This window comes from Panulirus ornatus, chromosome 4 (genome assembly GCF_036320965.1).
Source record: "Panulirus ornatus isolate Po-2019 chromosome 4, ASM3632096v1, whole genome shotgun sequence".
Lineage (NCBI taxonomy): Eukaryota > Metazoa > Arthropoda > Malacostraca > Decapoda > Palinuridae > Panulirus > Panulirus ornatus.
In genome coordinates this window covers 73,195,208-73,215,025 of record NC_092227.1, presented here as the reverse complement: position 1 = coordinate 73,215,025, position 19,818 = coordinate 73,195,208, and the positions used below count along the sequence as shown (strand labels likewise).

At 45.5% G+C, this 19,818-nt stretch overlaps 1 protein-coding gene across 4 annotated transcripts in view; it reads left to right on the top strand.

Annotated features, from left to right (window-relative positions):
• LOC139767398 (solute carrier family 35 member F3) overlaps positions 1–19,818 on the top strand; it is a 516,425-nt gene that overhangs the window by 307,052 nt on the left and 189,555 nt on the right. For all 4 annotated transcript variants that reach the window (XR_011717126.1, XM_071696736.1, XM_071696741.1 and 1 more), the window contains one exon: positions 4,105–4,190. Coding sequence is in view for 3 of the 4 variants with exons in the window: in XM_071696736.1 (XP_071552837.1) it covers positions 4,105–4,190 (86 nt within the window). In the remaining variant the exon portion in view is untranslated. The remainder of the gene's footprint in view (positions 1–4,104; positions 4,191–19,818) is intronic.

The following is a 19,818-nucleotide window of genomic DNA, read 5'->3' as shown; positions in this document are numbered from 1 at the left end:
TATTCAGGTATTTGCCAGATGAAGCCAGGGTCACTAATGCAATGGCGAGAGGTGAACTCGCTGGAATTCATATAATTTCATCTGACTTTAGCATAGATTAACCAACAGCTGATGAGAGGAGTGTCTTGCGATATAGACCACAGTGAGGAAAAGAGTATTGTTGACCTACTGATCGGAGCGTTCACCACGAGAGAGATACAAGTGATGAAAAACGTTGGAATGTGTACACAGGATGCGGAGGGTCCCGCCTCCCGTGTCGTATGGTCACCAAGGAAACTGGAAGTAACAAACAAGCCACGAGTGAGGGAACGACCCGGTCGCGCGAGGCCAGGAGGTCGAGGGGCACTTAAGCCGTGATGTATACACACAGCATCACCTGGAGGGAACAGAAGGAACTCTGCTCGGTGGAAGAATGCCACAGCAAAGTAGGAGTGATTAAATCTTCAAGAACACCTGGGACTATGACAGATTTATACGAGGCGAAGATGGGCAAGTCTTCAGCACAAGAGATAAGAGAGTCTGTTCAGTGTTGTGACAAGTGAAGAAAAGAAGAAAAAAAAAAAGATCTACAAGGATTGAACACAGAACATCGAAGGTTAAAGTAAACAAATGTCATGAGAACTGTTCTGATTGAACCCAAGATCGACCACTGCGTAACAGACTTGGCAGCAGAGAATGACAACACGGTTAAACAAGCGGTATATGTGATGACCGACACGCGTTAACCCTCCCACACTGCGAAATGCCGTCCCAAGGCACGTAGATACTCTCTCTCTCTCTCTCTCTCTCTCTCTCTCTCTCTCTCTCTCTCTCTCTCTCTCTCTCTCTCTCTCTTATGAACTAGCTTCCGGTGATGTAATTCGCCTGAGAATTATACCACACACTGTCTTTACGCTCGCGTGTGTGTGTGTGTGTGTGTCTTATTATTCGTCAGCCTTGTATCAGACTCTTGGGGGTAAACAGTCGGGTTCTGGAGGTTGTTGTTGTCATCCGTTTTGTTGGACGAGGGTTGTGATGGGCAGTTTATAGAGGGTTTTAGAAGATGTGCAGACTGCTTCACGGTTGTTCAGAAGTTGTAACAGCAGTTCAGTGTTTGTTATGAATACGTGTCTTATTCAGGGTCAGTAATAGGACATAAATGATTCTGGGTTGTAATAAACGGTTGTCTGTGATAGCAATGTTGTAGTAACCGGTTCCCAGTGATTCAAACGTTATCAAAAGATGTTTTCATGAGTTTTTGGGTTGTAGAAATAGTAACTTAGGTGTTGTACTGAGCAGTTGGCTATCGCTCAGGGGTTGTAGAGGAACACAACCAGCTGTCTTGGGGTTGTAGCGGACAGGTGTTACTGATTATGAAATAGTTGCTCAGGATTATAACAGGCAAGTGTCCCAGGCTCAGGGGTTGTAACAAGCAGGAAGTTGGGGCTCAGGGAGTGTAACAAGCACGAAGTCATGGTGCAGGGGTTATAATAAGAACGGAATCGTGGCTCAGAACTTGCAACAAGCAGAAAGCTCTGGCTTAGGGGTTGTAACAAGCTGGAATCTCTGGCTCAGGGGTTGTAATAAGCTGGAAGCTGTGGCTCAGGGGTTGTAACAAGCTGGAATCTCTGGCTCAGTGGGTTGTAACAAGCTGGAATCTCTGGCTCAGGGGTTGTAACAAGCTGGAATCTCTGGCTCAGTGGGTTGTAACAAGCTGGAATCTCTGGCTCAGTGGGTTGTAACAAGCTGGAATCTCTGGCTCAGGGGTTGTAACAAGCTGGAATCTCTGGCTCAGGGGTTGTAATAAGCTGGAAGCTGTGGCTCAGGGGGCTGTAACAGGCAGCTGGCTGTGATTCTAAGATTTTCATATGAAACATCTGTTTTGACGGTTATAGATTTTTAGGTGGGGTTGTATTAGTGGTTGGTTATGGTGCTGTAACAGGGACTAGACTGTGGATCAGGGACTGTAAGATGGGATCATAAGGATCAGTGAGTGTCCTTACGTAAGGCTATGTTCCACCTTAGCGTAGGATATACACTTTATCCTTCAGAATGTCATTAGAAATTTTGATTACTTTCCTGGCGCTACCTTGCTGACGCAAGTGGTGGCGATCTGGTGTGGGGGGAAAAGAAGAGAATGATTAGGTTATTTTTTTTCTCTCTCTCCTCATGCATTTGTACTGTTTCCTGAGGGAAGGGGTGGCGTCGGGAATGGAAGAAAGCGAGGAAGAATGAATATGTACAATGGTGTGCATGCATGCGGGTGCGTTTTTCTTCCGTCTTTTCCTGGCGTTACCTCGCTAACGTGGGAAACAGTAAGGTTATTTGATAAAAGGTATGGATACAGAGAGAGTCTGGTTAGGCCCCTGGTTGTAAACATGGGTATAACCGAGAGCCAGTGTGTACATGAAGGCTTAAGGGATATACCAACAGTCTGGCATTTACATTTAATCAACAAGACACACATGAACAGTGAAGTTGCCATGCAAGCATGTATGACCTCTTGTACACACACACACACACACACACACACACACACACACACACACACACACACACACACACACACAGAAGTAATATGTATATATATATATATATATATATATATATATATATATATATATATATATATATATATATATATATATATAAACCTTTTCGTTTGTTTATACTTGTTTGTCGTTTCTCCCGGTAGCGGGGTAGCGCCAGGGACAGACGAAGATAAGGCCTCATTCGCTCTCATCCACCCTCTCTAGCTGTCATGTGCAATACACCGAAACCACCCCCACCCCCACCCTCCACAACCAGACCCCACCAACCTTTCCGTAGTTTCCCGGGCTGCCTCACATGCCCTACGTCGACCCCTGTATACCACATTGCTCTAATTCTCGGTATCCCGTGGACGCCTTCACCATTCCTGGATGTTTAGGACCCGAGCACTCAAACTCTTTTGCGCTCCATCCTTCCGTCTCCAGTTTGGTCTCCTCCATATATATATATATATATATATATATATATATATATATATATATATATATATATATATATATATATATGAATATATACACACACAAAAGCACGTACATTCATGTAAGTGCAGGGGAGACAGACACTGGTAAAGCCTCACGTAAAGTACATGAGCAAGGCGGCTCACCGGCCGTACCCAGAGCACACACACACACACACACACACACAGTACATTTAAGCCGGAGTGTTGTGCCTGTGGCCGCGGGAGACCTTGCTTGATGACCTCTTCACTCTGCAACGTTGTGCTGGTGGCCTCTTGGTCCAGCCTCTCCTGTCCCACGGCGCCGCTCCGTGACCTGGCGTAGCACGTATTTTGCCAGGCAATGTCCGCAGTAGTGGCGGTGGTGGTGGTGGTGGTGAGGGAGGGAGGATTGGGGGGAGAGGTTCCTCCTCTCCAACACTACCCCCGCTCTCCCTCCACCTCACCTCCCGCCCGGTACGAGAGGTCGTGAGGATCGTACCCCAAGCGGCCGTTGACTCTGATGAAGATGTAGGTCAGTGTGTGGGCTGGTTACGACACGGAGGAGCTTTAGTGTGTTTGTGTGTATATATATATCTTGTTTGTGAACCATCCGCTTCAGAGTAATCCGACACACACACACACACACACACACACACACACACACACACACACACACACACACACACACACGAGTTTCCTGTGGCCACACATTTTCCTAAAACTCGTTTTCTTTAGTCACTTCTACGTATGTACACCTTTTATTTTTTTTAAAAGAAGTGTTTTGAATATTTTTTGTAACTGTCTTTATGGCTTATGATACTGTAATAGATTATTTTTCATCGTCTGTACACATATGTTGTACATATATTATGTATGCAAACTGTGTGTGTGTGTGTGTGTGTGTGTGTGTGTGTGTGTGTGTGTTGTGTGTGTGTGTGGAAGTGGTAGGTGCTCCCCCCGCGTCTTGTCATCCTCTCTCCTATGCAGACTTTGCTACTAAAAACATTGCGAGTATGTGTTGCTCATGCAAGTCGTGTGTGTGTGTGTGTGTGTGTGTGTGTGTGTGTGTGTGTGTGTGTGTGTGTGTGCACGTACGGACCACCATCTTAACTCGTCCATCCCTCTCTGTCCTGCAGCCTCGGCCACGGAGAGCCCGCGGGACAGCCAGCCCTCCAGCTGCACCAAGTTCAGGAAAGCTGTCTTCTCCAAGACCACCAGGAAGGTACGTGGTCTCTGTGGCTCCTCACCTCGTGAGGTCTTCTTTCCTCATGTATTCTGTCACCTGTAGTGTTTATCATCTTGTGTATTTTCAGTCATGTGGTCTTCTCCGGGGGCATTTCTGAGATCACTCACCTTTTTTTAAAGTTTTTTTGTATGATTGCTTATATATATATATATAGGGGATTAAGAATACTTCCCACGTATTCCCTGCGTGTCGTAGAAGGCGACTAAAAGGGGAGGGAGCGGGGGGCTGGAAATCCTCCACTCTCGTTTTTTTTTTTAATTTTCCAAAAGAAGGAACAGAGGGGGCCATGTATATTCCGAAAAAGGCCCAGTCCTCTGTTCTTAAAGCTACCTCGCTAATGCGGGAAATGGCGAATAGTTTGAAAAAAAAAAAAAAAAAAAAAATATATATATATATATATATATATATATATATATATATATATATATATATATATATATATATATATATATATATATCAGCACCCCGTCCGTTGTCCGTCGTCCGCTGTCCGTGCGTCCACTTTCTACATCTCAGTCTTCTCTAAAAGGACAAGGTCAGTTCCCACCAGGCTTTGCATGCTGGTCCCTCCTCTGGAACCACTGGACCAATATGAACCAAACTTGGCAGGGATGGTTCTTGGATGGTCCCTCCTCAAGAACCACTGGATCAATATGAACCAAACTTGGCAGGGATGGTCCTTGGGTGGTCCCTCCTCAAGAACCACTGGACCAACATGAACCAAACTTGGCAGGGATGGTCCTTGAGTGGTCCCTCCTCAAGAACCACTGGACCAACATGAACCAAACTTGGCAGGGATGGTCCTTGGGTGGTCCCTCCTCAAGAACCACTGGACCAACATGAACCAAACTTGGCAGGGATTGGGTCATCTTTTCAGAATTAAGTCCGACTCTGACCACTGTTCAACATGGCTGCTGTTCCTAGAAACAGTGATTTCTTCAAATAGCCTGAAGGAACTTTTTGGTTCTGAGGCAGATTTTGCATAAGTCCAACTGTAGCTGAAAAGTTATGAGATGTTGACCATATGCATAATAGGTTTTCCAATGAAATGTATAACAATTCTTGTTGATTATGCAAATTAGGTCTATCAGAAAAAAATCATAAAATGAAACCCAGGGAGCAGTTCAGGCTGATGTGAATTTATATATCGGTTGTGTGACCTCGTTTTACGTATAGTGTCACATATGTGGCCCCTCGCTTTTGTTGCCCGAGATCATATATATATATATATATATATATATATATATATATATATATATATATATATATATATATATATATATATATATTCCTATGAGTCCACGGGGAAAATGAAACACGATAAGTTCCCAAGTGCACTTTCGTGTAATAATCACATCATCAGGGGAGACACAAGAGAGAAATATAAGTCAGAGACGAAGAGACGAAGCTAGGACGCCATTTGGTAAACATGTGATTGTCCAAAACATACCATAAATATATTGTGTGACTTGTGTAGCTACTTACCAGGCTTACAGCTTGTCGCTTGCGTGACCAGTAGTCACCGTGGACCCTCGGTCGTGTATCCTGCCTCTTGCCTAACCCTTCAACCCTCATCAGACGCCTCACCTGCCCAGCCTCTCATCCTCGTGTCCTCTTGTATGTCTCCTGCACTCGGCTGTGTAACCTCCCACTTCCCTGACCTCACACCTGTGTGGTGTCATACTTGTGTTTCCTCTGACCTCTGCAACGCCTCGTCCGTGGGTCATCTCTCTCTCTCTCTCTCTCTCTCTCTCTCTCTCTCTCTCTCTCTCTCTCTCTCTCTCTCTCTCTCTCTCTCTCTCTCTCTCTCTCGACCAGGGGTTGGCCAGGTCTTGCCACTTGGATAACACTCTTACTCTCGACACTTTAAAGGGCCTGTCACCATTATTTTTCTCTCCATCCGTTGTGCACACCATCATAAAGTACACTTACTACGGGTGTTGTAGTTTGTCTATATACTGACGCCTAAATGTAAATAGTACAGAAGCATCAGTATTTCAAGTTTTATAATCATCATCACCACGAAAGATCTCTTTGCGTGCCGTCTTTGGCACATGTGACCAGGGCAGCCGACACCTGCGCTATATCATTTTAAGTCATATCTTTTCTTTCATTTGTCGATGTCAGTATTACATAGTCGCCCTGACCCGTACGTTGTGCCGTCCAGAAAGTACATCTGTGCCGTTGGCTGGACACCAACGAGCCCAACCTTCATGTTTGTAAACATCAGTAATACATGTTCCTCGGTGGAATTGCCAGATTCTTCTCTTCCTTCACAGAGAGAACTCGGAAATGGTCAGTGCAAATGGCTTCTGCTCCTGGTGGTGCAACGCTCTTACGTTTGCTTGTTATACACAACTGCTGCTCCCTGTGAACACGATCGTCGCATTGTCGTGTTACATGATCGTGTGATGCGTCTGTATGACTTTGTTTGTCCATCCAAAGACTTTCACAAGACATTTTGGTCCTGCAGTACAATAGCCTTTGAAATGGTGCACCATTAACTTCGTCACAGACTACGATCGTATCGATGACCTGCACCTCTTCGTCACAGACTTATGAATCGACTTGGCTTCCACTCACCGAGCGGAGGAGGTCTTGTGACCCAGGTCTCTGCTGAACTTGATGTTGTTTTTACGTCTCTCATTTCGTGGCTGCCGGCGGGTGTTGATATTGACTTCTGAAGTTGGCTATCGTTGGCTGAGGCTTTGTCTATACCACGGGATGGCCGACGGTCCTCCGTCTGCTGAATCGAGACAGTTATCATCACCACTGATTGCCAATAGAGTCTGTAGTTCAGACACTTTACACTTGTAAGAGGTAGGAAATGACCACCTCATCAGAAGCGGTAACCAGGCTTGTCAGTAATGTGATACGTTAGGCTCCATCTAAAGCTCGTGATCTCTGACACCTTCCTCTGCTAACGCCCTCCGCTCCCGACGGGAGAAGTTCCTGAGCGAGAGGCTGCTGCCCCGACTGCAGCCCAACTTGTGACACCAACTTCCAGTGAGGCCGACAGCTTGCTACCCCTTTGTCTGCCGCCTAACTTGTAACGCCAGTGTGGTTGAGGCAGAAACCCACTCAGCGTGAGGGGATGATCATACCACAAGGTGATCACATCGTTACAGGCAGTTACGATGTTATTTGTATGTTAAAGAGTACTAAGATAACACTGGAGGCATGTTTTAGGGTGTATGGGAAGGAAGACATAAATGACAAAATGATTTTTTTTTGTAAATACCCCAGTCAAAGACCTTCTTGGGATCCCCACGTGTTTGTATATCTGACTCATGAATGTAGAAAGGTTACAGGAAGAAGGGAAAGACGAAAGGAGGAAGAGAACTACCTGTTCCAGGGACGAACGAGGTATCATAACAGCCAATCCTCGACTGGTCGGTCTCCCCATAGAAACTGTGGGAAGCAGCAATCAGACGCGTACCTCGCATGCACAAGCCATAGGGACAGGGACACATGGAGACAACCCATGAAAACAGTGTCTACAATGATAGCTGTAGTGACCGCGGCGCACAGATAGTAATGGTCGACCAGACGTGATGCTGGGAGAATTACAGAGACGGAAGCTATTCATTCTGTTCTGGTTATCAAGGTGTGTAGTGGAAGAACCTCCCCGGAGGAGCAATACGAAATAATAGAGGGGATAAAACCCCTACACATATGATTCTCTTGCTCACAGGATAAAAAATGATTTCGACAACAGTACAACACCGTCAGTTATTGGAATGCAGACTCTTTGGTGCGGATTTCGTGGGGTTTCCAGGATAGAGTGGGTGGTATAGTCATGTCCAGGATGTTTTGGATATTCCGAAAAAGGCCCAGTCCTCTGTTCTTAACGCTACCTCGCTAATGCGGGAAATGGCGAATAGTTTGAAAAAAAAAAAAAAAAAAAAAAATATATATATATATATATATATATATATATATATATATATATATATATATATATATATATATATATCCTCCCCTCTCATTTTTTTTTTTAATTTTCCAAAAGAAGGAACAGAGAAGGGGGCCAGTGAGGATATTCCCTCAAAGGCCCAGTCCTCTGTTCTTAACACTACCTCGCTATTTGAATGAAGTAGGCTACTGCTTCCCCATTCTGAGATCCTGCACAGGTTTGACTTGGCATGGAAAATGCGATCAACATGAGAAAGAGAACGAGTATTAGAAGGAAGCGAGGTAGGGAAAGTGAATTGAACTGTGTAAAAGTGCAACCACTGGCACAGGAGTGTGAGTAGGGTTAGAAGAGAGATTATTCATAGAGAGAAGAGGAGTAGGGGAGGAACCCTGAGCTGCGGAACACCAGGATAGCACAGGAGAATCGCTTCATTAACCATTCAAGCAAGAGAACAATAGCCAGAAAGGGAACTTTAGGGTTGTGGGATGGAGCAAGACATATTTCTAAGAGGAAGAAAAAGTCTCTCTCTCTCTCTCTCTCTCTCTCTCTCTCTCTCTCTCTCTCTCTCTCTCTCTCTCTCTCTCTCTCTCTCTCTCTCTCTCTCAGTATTCATATCCATGACACACACGCCAGTCAGCAAGCCACTGTGTGCACGCTTCGAGATTCATCAGTAAAATGTGGAGGCCTTGAGGGTCGGACGGCTCTCTTACAAGTCATATTGGGTCCTGCTGGGCTGTGGCCACGGTCTCCAGCCCTGGAGTGCCGGGTGCTGGAGGTGGAGACCCACGCCTGGTACCCAGCCCTTACGGCACCGGGGCTGGGAACCCCACGGCTGCCGGGCATCAGCAGGATTTCCTCTGCTTATGTGGAATTAAGTTTCCTTATGATAAACCCGGCCTGGGAAACATCCTCCAGTGTCTGATCCCCTTTCCCTTCCAGGCTTCAATCTTTGGAGTGATTATGGGCTTAACGGGATATAGAATCTCTACACTGTCGAGTGTTTTATATTCCTCGATTGTGAAGATGTTTAATTTCATATTCTTTAAGTCTGTGGTGTGTGTGTGTGTGTGTGTGTGTGTGTGTCGCAGGGCGTCCGACCATACATGATGGGGAGGCCCCAGCTCCCTCACCAGGTGTTAATGATGACCCTCTGCCCTCCACTCCTGCCATGTACTTACCATATTTCTTTGGGGGATGTTTTTATGCCGTTAAAATCCTAGAATTTTTTTTTTAATCTTTATCCATAACTAGAAACTCCATTATTTGCGATTAAATATGATATATCTTCCTCCTCACTATCACCCTCTGTCATGTACGCTGCATATGGCACTGTGTGTGGGGCAGGAGGAGGGACGCCGGTGAGTGGGAGGTAGTGCACATTGTGTGGGGCAGGAGGACGGGGCTGATGTGTGGGGCAGGAGGACGGGGCTGATGTGTAGCGCAGGAGGACGGGGCTGATGTGTGGGGCAGGAGGACGGGGCTGATGTGTGGGGCAGGAGGACGGGGCTGATGTGTGGGGCAGGAGGACGGGGCTGATGTGTGGGGCAGGAGGACGGGTCTGATGTGTGGCGCAAGAGGACGGGGCTGATGTGTGGGGCAGGAGGACGGGTCTGATGTGTGGCGCAAGAGGACGGGGCTGATGTGTGGAGCAGGAGGACGGGTCTGATGTGTGGGGCAGGAGGACGGGTCTGATGTGTGGGGCAGGAGGACGGGGCTGATGTGTAGCGCAGGAGGACGGGGCTGTTGGGCGGGAGGCAGGGCACGTTGTGTGGGGCAGGAGGACGGGGCTGATGTGTGGCGCTAAAGGACGGGGCTGATGTGTGGGGCAGAAGGACGGGGCTGATGTGTAGCGCTAAAGGACGGGGCTGATGTGTGGGGCAGGAGGACGGGTCTGATGTGTGGGGCAGGAGGACGGGGCTGTTGTGTGGGGCAGGAGGACGGGTCTGGTCCGCTCATGGAGTCGCTGTCAGCGTGTATTATGAACACATAATACCGGGAACTGCGGGTGGTGCATCAGGTGTGGCCGATGTAGTGTGTGAAATTCATCAAGGTTAACAAAGAGGAGAAGTGGTTTGTGTGTTGTAGCCATTATACCTGAATTCTGCATTAAGACGCAGGTAGTGTGAGGAACGGCAGACTGGCTTAAAGATTTCCAGAGAGAGAAAAAAAAAGGATGTGAGTTTTAGGCTATTCGGCTGGCGTTTCTCACAGAGCTCAGGACCTGGTCCTCTGGGAGGGCTCTCTGAAAAGGCTTTTCCGAAAGGGCGAATTAAGAGTTCAGTGTACCGGTGCCTGGGTGGAAATCAATGTTTCACTACAGGAAACTGGCCAGGATTAGGGAGATGCGAGTTGTTGCCAGCTCGTTTCCGTCGTGAATGTAGCTGTTCCATTCCTCATTCCTGGCAGATGTCAGTCAGACTTGATGATTGTTGTGTATCATCAGTGCCAGGGTAAAGGTCTCCATGTGATCATAACTGTTGTAACAGACTCCCTTCGTCCCTCCGTCTATCCATGAGTCAGCGGTGGTCACCGGTTGTTGAACTGTGGCTGGCAGTGTATGTACGTATGTATGTGTGTGTGTGTGTGTGTGTGTGTGTGTGTGTGTGTGTGTGTGTGTGTGTGTGTGTGTGTGTGTGTGTGTGTGTGTGTGTGTGTGTGTGTGTGTGTGTGTGTGTGTGTGTGTGTGTGTGTGTACACAGTGGAGTTGGTCTTTGGGGCTTGGCTTTGAATGGGAGACCATTGTTTGTCTCTTCTTGATGTTACCTCACTGAAACGGCAAAAGCAACTAGTTTATATATATATATATATATATATATATATATATATATATATATATATATATATATATATATATATATATATATATATATATTGGGATAAATGGAGAGTTAATGGGTTATTAATGTTTTAAGAAGGTTTTACCAGGAGAGTTAGACAAGCATGCGTGTAGGAGGTGAGGTACATGAGCGCTTCACATTAGATATGGATCTGTGTCGAGGGTGTGTGATGGCACTGTGGTTGGTTAATCCGTTTATCATTCGGGTGGTGAGAAGGGGCGGGTAAAGTGGTCTTAGAGTGAGGGGCAGTTCTATGACGTACAGAGGACTGGGAGGAAGTGAGATGTAAAGTGAGTCATTTGTTGTTTGCAGATGACACAGATCTTGTGGCAGACTCAAGGGCAGTTGCTCTTAAATTATCGGGGTGGGGATAAGGGGGGCAGTGAAAAATGCCAGTATGTACGGCCATACACACACACACACACACACACACACACACACACACACAACTGGTAGCTATATAAATACCGTGTGAAACAAAATTGTAATTAGAAGATTTTGTGGGCATGGGTATGAAGGCAACTCTTGTGGTGAGGGAGAATAAAAAAAAGTTTAGGAACCATTATTTCATATCAGAACTCCAGAAGCTGGTGACGCGAGTTTGGGAGAATATGTGACGGGAGAAAGTTCAGTGTAAATATGAACCAAAGTATGACAGTGAGAGGCAGCAGGAGAATGAGACAAAATTGTTTTGAGTGTGTCTAACTGGAAGGACTTGGAGGAAGTGGAATGCCTCACGTACATGGGTGTGGGTGTGGTAACGGGTGTGTGGAAGGAAGGGCCTGTGTCTTTTAGGGGAAATATGTGTGTTGTATGGATGTGAGTCTTTGTCCTTGAATACATGAGAGAAAGTTTTGGGTCTTGAGCTCGTGAGAATAAGTCTTGGACTTGGAACTCGTGAGGGTAAGTCTTGGTCCTTGAACACGTGAGAGTAAGACTTAGGTCTTGAGCGTGAGACAAAGTCTTGGGCCTTGAAGACATCCCATCCCTGAGATGGGTGAAAGTTCTGACCTAATAACTATCATCCCATTGCTTTGTCATCGACCATTTCCTGAAATCGTTGAATCCCTCCTCATCTCCCATATCCTTAGACACCTTGAATCTCAGTCTTCTCTCTGATTGCCAGTGTGGCTTTCCTATCTTACTAATGTCTCGTCATATCATCCCTGAAAGATTCTGGGGAATCCAATGTAGTTGCTCTTGACATATCCAAAGCTTTTGACTTGGTGTGACATTGGGGTCTCATCTCTAAGCTCCCCTCTTTTGGTTTCCTTCCCTCACTTTGCTTCCTCATATCTAGCTTCCTCTCTGGCTGATAGCCTCCCTCCTTTCTCCATCAACAGCGGTGTCCCACAAGGCTCTGTCCTGTCCCCTACACCTTTTCTCTTCTTTATCAACCGTTTCATCCCTTACACAAATACCCAAGTGCACTCATACGCTGACGACTCAACACTTCATTCACCCACATCCTTCACTTCTACTCCTTTTTCACTCACTCGATCTGCATCCTTTCTCAACTCACCGTCCTCAATAAACTCAGACTTGAAAAGGATATCTTAGTGGGATAGACGAAATATAGTCAAGTTTAATGCCTTCAAGACCTAGTTTCTTACCATATCTATTGAAAACACGACTGTCGTCTCTCATTTGACGGTTCTGTAATTCCACCTCTTGACTTAGTGAACATACTTGGCATTACTGTAACATGGTATCTTTCTTGGAAGCCCCACGTTACAGGAATAGCTAAGTCTGCCTCTAAAAAAACTAGGAGTACTGTTTAGATGTCTAGATTTCTTTTCTTCTGAGCAGATACTCCGTTTATATAAAGCATGGAGTACTGCTCACACATCTGGGGTAGTTCTAGCTCTGCGTCCGTACTTGCCAGAGTTGAGTCGAATATAAACTCTCTCAGGTAAACTTCAAAACCTGACCCGTTTGCCCTACAACGCAATGTTGGTTCACTCTCCCTCTTTTATAGGTATTACTTTGGTTTTTGCTCCCGAGATCTGGCTGCTTGTGTGCCCCCCAACACTAGCTAGACCACGCGATACTCGGCAAGCTGCTGCGTCACATGATTACTGTGTGGCCGTCGGCAACTCAAGGGTGGACAGTTTTGATAACTGTTTCCCGACACCTCGAACCTTTGGAATTCTTTACCATCTTATGTCTCTCCCAGTAACTATGACCTGGCATATTTCTAAAAGAGAGGTCTTTCACTTTCTTCAAAATTCGTAGATACTTTCCCGTTGTCTCTTCTTTTTCCCTTTTGTCCGTGACTGGAGCCTCCAACGAAAAAAAATATATACAAGGTTAAGATACTGGGCAACACGAGCGTAAAACTCTCTCCACACTAACACACAAACAATAATCACACATGACATACACACAACGCAGGTATAACTTTACCACTTATCTCCGCACACAGAGTCAGTACAATAAAATCACTAATGAATACCACATTTTGACATCAAAAGGAATCAGTAATGACATTTAAACAATTTACCAGAGACACAGTACATTACTTTATCCCGAGCAGCGTTCCACAAATAGTCATCATGTTTATAAATCTACAAGACCCAGGATAAAAGCGCTCCACGTCATGATACACCATACCAGACCCTCCAACATCACCTGTATACACAGCGAGGCTAGAGTACTCCCAGCACAAGACCACCGAGACATGATGAGGTGCACCCCAGGTCACTGCCACAGCCCAACAACATTGCACACACCCCTGCCACTTTGTGCTTTAACCCCCCGCCACAAAGGAATGAATAATGGTCCCGCTACACGGCACTGCTCACATATCCTAAACATTGTCTCTCTTGCGACACACACACACACACACCACCACCACCACCACCACCACCACCACTGCCATGCACAAATACACCCAGTCCATCCAACAACAACAACAACAACAGCCACCACCACTTCGACAACCGAACAATACCACGATTTCCTCCAGGCATACATTCCCCGTCGCCTCCACCCCGGGCATACATGAACTACACTCTCCAGAGAAATTAGAGAATCCATTTAGCCAGACGAAACTGCGGCCGCCATCTGCCAATACCAGGACAGGCTTCAACCAGCCCGTGTCTCTGCCCACACACGCTACGTTACACTTGAGCGCGACGTTACGAACCAAGAGCATGACGGTGCGACTTTTGAGCACGACGTTACGACCCAAGAGCGCGTCGTTACGACGCTTGAGCACGACAGTACGACCCTTGAGCCCGTACATTCGACCCTTGAGCACGACGGTACGACCGTTGTGCTCGAGGACCATACCGTCGTGCTTAGGTGGTTGATAACCCGTTAGCCGACCATCAGCCAGAAACGACAGTTCTCCAACATTTACTCTGCAGTACATCTCTGATAGCGACCGGCAATGTCCGGGTATTTACGAAGTAATCAAAAGAATATCTTTTTCATTTGAAATATGATTTTTGATTAAGGAAAATAATCTGTTGTGATACTCTTTCGAAAAGTACGAGATTTTGATAAGTATATTGTTCATCAGAATAGCAAAATATCGCATAAAACATCATGTCGACCTCCTCCTCATCTATCACTTCAGAAGTCACCTCAAAGTAAATCGACTGCATCTCAATTTCATATCTGTTTGTCTGACACCACTTCTCATCTGTTTTTCTAATATCAACCCCATTTATCTTTTTCTCTTCACACATATTATTTTCTTTGATGCTCATCAACACTTCCTCCCTCTCCGTCGCTCATTAATCCTTACTTTCAACTCGTACAGCTTTCCCCGGCCTTCTTCCCGCTTTCTCTTGTACTCCTCCCAATCACCCACGCTCTACGGGCAATTACCGATAATACAGGCCCCTTTAACTTTCTCATTTGACCACTCACTGCCCTCTCTCCTGCGTCTTCATGTCACTTGCACATAATGTTCACTCACACGTTTAAGCTCTGCTTTCCTAGTTACTTTCCACTCGTCGTCTTCTACACTAGTTTCGATTTCTTACACTCAGTTCCAATCTCTCTTAACATACACCCCCCTATACCACTGTCCGAAGTGTACTCGTTTTCTCTATTTTTTTCATACTTATGTCACTTCCTTTTTCCCAGACTACCATCAGCTTTCACCCTCCTTTATCAGTAGACGATCAGACAGTCCACATACCATCCCTCTCAATTTTTCATTTTCATATATAACAGGTTCTCCTTTGCGCAGTGATCAGTAACACATAGTCCACGATTACCCGTTAACCTCCAGCCTTGCTCACCCACGCGTTCTTATATATGTACCTTTTCTTGAGCCACATTTTCTCAGTCACCATTCCGTACAGCACAACTCGAGAAAGCTTGCATACATTCACATTCCCTCTGATCATACCCTGACATGCCACACCACCTCCACATGTGTTCAGCCCTACAGCTCGGTCCTTTGGGTTACAAATGACAAATCACTCACTCAGCTCCTGCCAAAACAAAGTATTCCTCACCCTTTCACTCCTCTCCTCACCACGTTGTGCAGAAACACCGACGGTCACCCGCCTCTCATAGTCAGCTGTCAGTCTACCCCACAGTTACTTATGGATCAGTTCCTTCCACAGTGTACACAGACCTGCAACTCGCTCGACATCAGAAGTGTCATTCCGTTCTTCGCACTTGGCCTCCCAGCTAATGTCATTCCGTACTTCGCACTTGGCCTCCCAGCTAACCTGGGACTTTAACATCGTAAACATCATCCCTGTACCACTCCACCACGTTACTCCACACTTTGTGTCACTCACAGCCAGACCCTCCTGGTGTACCATCAATCCTGGCGTCCGTCTCTCCCAGCGTTTGTTCTTGGTTAAAACCACGCACAGGCAGACACCCGAGCCTGAGCCTTCGATAAGAAACCCTCCCTCGGCTGCTCCTTCCTCTGTGTATAAGAGATAATTCTTGGAGGGAGAGGGTTTCATTATGTCCCTCCGAGATCTCTTTTTTTTTTTTTGTTTGTAGTCGTCGTCGGCGACACGCAGGAGAGACTTCATGTATGTTGCTTCCACGATACCATCGCCAGACATTTTGCTCGACGTCTTATTCTCTTGTTCTGCAGTTCACAAAAGGTCCTTTGGTTTCATGTTGTAATCTGTCTAGCTATTTACCGTTTATGTATTTATCTATCCGTCTGTCTATCCATCTATCCATATATATATATATATATATATATATATATATATATATATATATATATATATAGAGAGAGAGAGAGAGAGAGAGAGAGAGAGAGAGAGAGAGGGTTGTAGAGACGTGTAGGAGTGAGGGCAGTGGGTTAAGCTGGTGTGTAACAGTGTGGTGGTCGGCGGGACACTGCGTCAAGCAGGATGGTCACGCCACCATCATGCAGTACCCATCATCAGCACACTCCACCAGCACGCAGCCAGGTAAAGCTCTGCTCCAGCGTCATGATACCTCACCACCCACCCTCCCTCCCTCCGTGCCTCGTCCTCGCATGCATTTCATTATGCGTCCCCCTCCACACGTCATTATATGTGTCGCTTCATCTAATTGTGTCATTATATCTGTTGCCCATCCAACCCCTTACAGACAGGTCATTATACGTACACCAGCGTTGTAGACATTTCATTACATCTGTTGCCCCGCCCCCTCTAAACATGTCACTGTAATCGTCAATTCCTCCAGACATTTCATGTAACACCCACCAACCTCGTCAAGGACTGAGCAGCGTTACCCAGTCTGGGGTTTATACAGATTCTCGTTTAATTCTGAAACCCCTTAGTTTTCATTTTCCCAGAAACAGACGTATATAGCTACTAACATTCTGGTACATCCTTCATTCACTTTATGATGAATGGAAGACGTTCTGTTCATTTTTTATTCAATGACTTTGCTTCTGTCTCTAAGGATGTTTTCCCAGCCGAGGGCAAACTTCGGGCCAGGGGTAGAGTGACAGTATTGGTTCTGTTGATTCCTGAGCAACGTCTGGTACCTCCTCCTGGTGTGGTCTGCATTAACACTGAACCTACTGGTCTGTGGTCGTGATGTGGTACCTCCTGCTGGCACGAGTCTGGTCTGTACCAACACCAGAACTACTGGTTTATGGCCATGGTCTGGTACCGGCTGTGGTAGTGGTCATCGTCTCGTCTTATAATACCCATCATAACTAACTTTAACAGTGAATACTGGAAGCAAAATTAGAATATAAATACATTATGTTCGTTTTCACTTCATGAAATGGTTCCTTCCCATATTCTGCATCTTAGACGCTCAGAAGTATCGTGCAACCTCGAAGCTGCAGACCCCAATAAAAGACGTCTTGGGTTTATATATATTTATATATATATATATATATATATATATATATATATATATATATATATATATATATATATATATATATATATATATATATATATTCATAAAGGATTAATTTCGTTGTCGAGCGGAGTACTGCTCTCAAATCTGGGGTGGTTGCAGCTCTGCAACCTTACTTAACAGAAGTAACTTAACTCTCCCAGGCAAACATCAGAATTTGACCCACTTGACCTACGCCGCAATGTTCGATCACTTCCCTCTTCTGTAGGTATTGCTTTGGTTTTCCTCCCGAGAGCTGGCTGCTTGTGTGCCTACTACCACCACCACCACCACCACCACCACCACTAGCTAGACTGCACAATACCTTGCAGGTTGCTGCGTCACATGATTATTGTGTTGCCGTTGGCAACTTAAGGGTAGGCCGTTTTGATAGCTGTTTCTTTCTCTACACCTCTAAGCTTTGAACGTCTCCTCCGTCTCATGTCTTTCCCAATAACTATGACCAGACACATTTTAAAAGACAAGTTTTCCGCTTTCTCATCAGTTCGTAAATACTTTCCCTTGTTCCCTCATTTTCCCTTTAAGTAACCTCTCTCTACTTCAGTGAAGGCCCGGCCTTGATGTGGACTTTCGTCCGTGACTGGAGACTTCAACATAAAAAAAATAAGTGCCACTGGACTCCGCTTGCTCGAGGTTGCATCGTCAAAAAATATTATCATTCTAAAGGAGTCAATCAATCATTTCCCTGCAACTGAAAGTAGCGTTGCATTAGAGCAGCAGAAGCTCCTGGGAAAAGGTTCCTCGGGTATATATATATATATATATATATATATATATATGTATGTGTGTGTGTGTGTGTCTGTGTGTGTGTCTGTGTGTCTGTGTGTCTGTGTCTGTGTGTGTGTGTGTATTTACAAAACTTCAATGGCCTTTTAGTTAAATGTTGCTGTGCGTTATCAAACAACTTTCAGTATGAATAACCTAAAATGCTGGACAAGTTTCTGCCTTTAATTTTCGATGGCGTGGGAAAGGTAAATATTACACAAACTGTTGTGAACTCGCGGGGGAAAAAATGTTAGAATTGAAGAGTGAAAATTTGTCATGTAACGTTGACTGAAACAGAGAGAGAGAGAGAGAGAGAGAGAGAGAGAGAGAGAGAGAGAGAGAGAGAGAGAGAGAGAGAGAGAGCAGGTAACGAGCGACAGTAACATAAGCTTTAGCTCGGGAGGCAATTGAGGCCATAGTCCTCTGGTCGGTATTTACGTGATCCACACCTATGGCTTCCCGCTCAACTGCAACTTTTTTTTTTCTTTTGATATCACTTGTGGACACGACAGTACGACGCTTGACCCTTGGTCGTGATGACCTGGTATTTGAGCTGACCCTTAAGGCTAAAAGGACATGTGGGTATAGCACCGTCGTGCTCGAGGGTCGTACACTCGTGGTCCACAAGTTAAACTCGACCCGTAACATGCCAATTGAAATCTCATGCTACACTGTAGTTGAAGAACATGACATACTCTCGTGTAAGTGTGTTCAGCGTTTATTAGAACATGGAAACGTGGTTATTTTCCGTCATACCTCAAGATCTTTATCAACTGTAGGACCTGACTAATTCTTAGGACGTCAGGAATCGTACATACGCACATGGACGTGTATACCGTGAGAGAGACTGGTTTATGATGCCATGTATCTTGTCTTAAAGATAAGCATGGGATTGGCCCCCCCCTCTCTTCCACGCACTTGACTCACTGCCTTCCTCACTCCTGCGTCATCTTGAGTAAATACTCCAGGACGAGTGTATCAGCGCCTTCCTTCTGCAAGTAAAGTGAAGCTTCGTCAGGACCAGAGGCCCTGGATGGATGGTTCAAGGGGCGGGCAGTCGTCTGCTTGTGTCTTACTAGCGATTTCATTGGTTTCCCAGACGTCCTCTCTCCTCCGTCGCGCTGTTCCTTGGGGGCTATAGCGACTGCCATCATGAGGACGCTGTACAAATTGTCATTCAGCTCCGTGCGTATCTTAACATCGTCCTGTACAACGCTTACTTCTAAATCTCTTAACTTGATTACCTGCTCTTAACCTGCAATTTACGCGTCTTGAATACATAGGAAAGTTTTATATTATATCTCGTATGATTCTGAAGTGTTTCTGCTCCTCCTCCCTTATCTTGCTGCACTCATTCCTTGTTGTACCTTACAAATGCTGGCTAGCTGTTGCACTGCCCATATCTCCATCATAATGCACTACTGAGCTCTGTTGTTTTACGACATATTGAACCATATCTTTCTCTGTATGCAGCTGAATACCCATGTTTTTTTTTTCCTTTATCGTAGACTTCACAAAATCTTCCACAACAGTGATCTGTCTTATCGCTGAGGAACTCCATTTACTATTTCATGTTCTCAAAAATAGATTGTTTAGCTCTGTGTTGATTTCGCGGTTATATCTCTCGTGAGTCTGGTTTCCTCAGTGATCTTTTGGTGTCCTCGTTTGCCCCCAGTCAGACTCAGATTTTACGTGATATCATTTTCCCGTTGGTATGTATATCTTATCA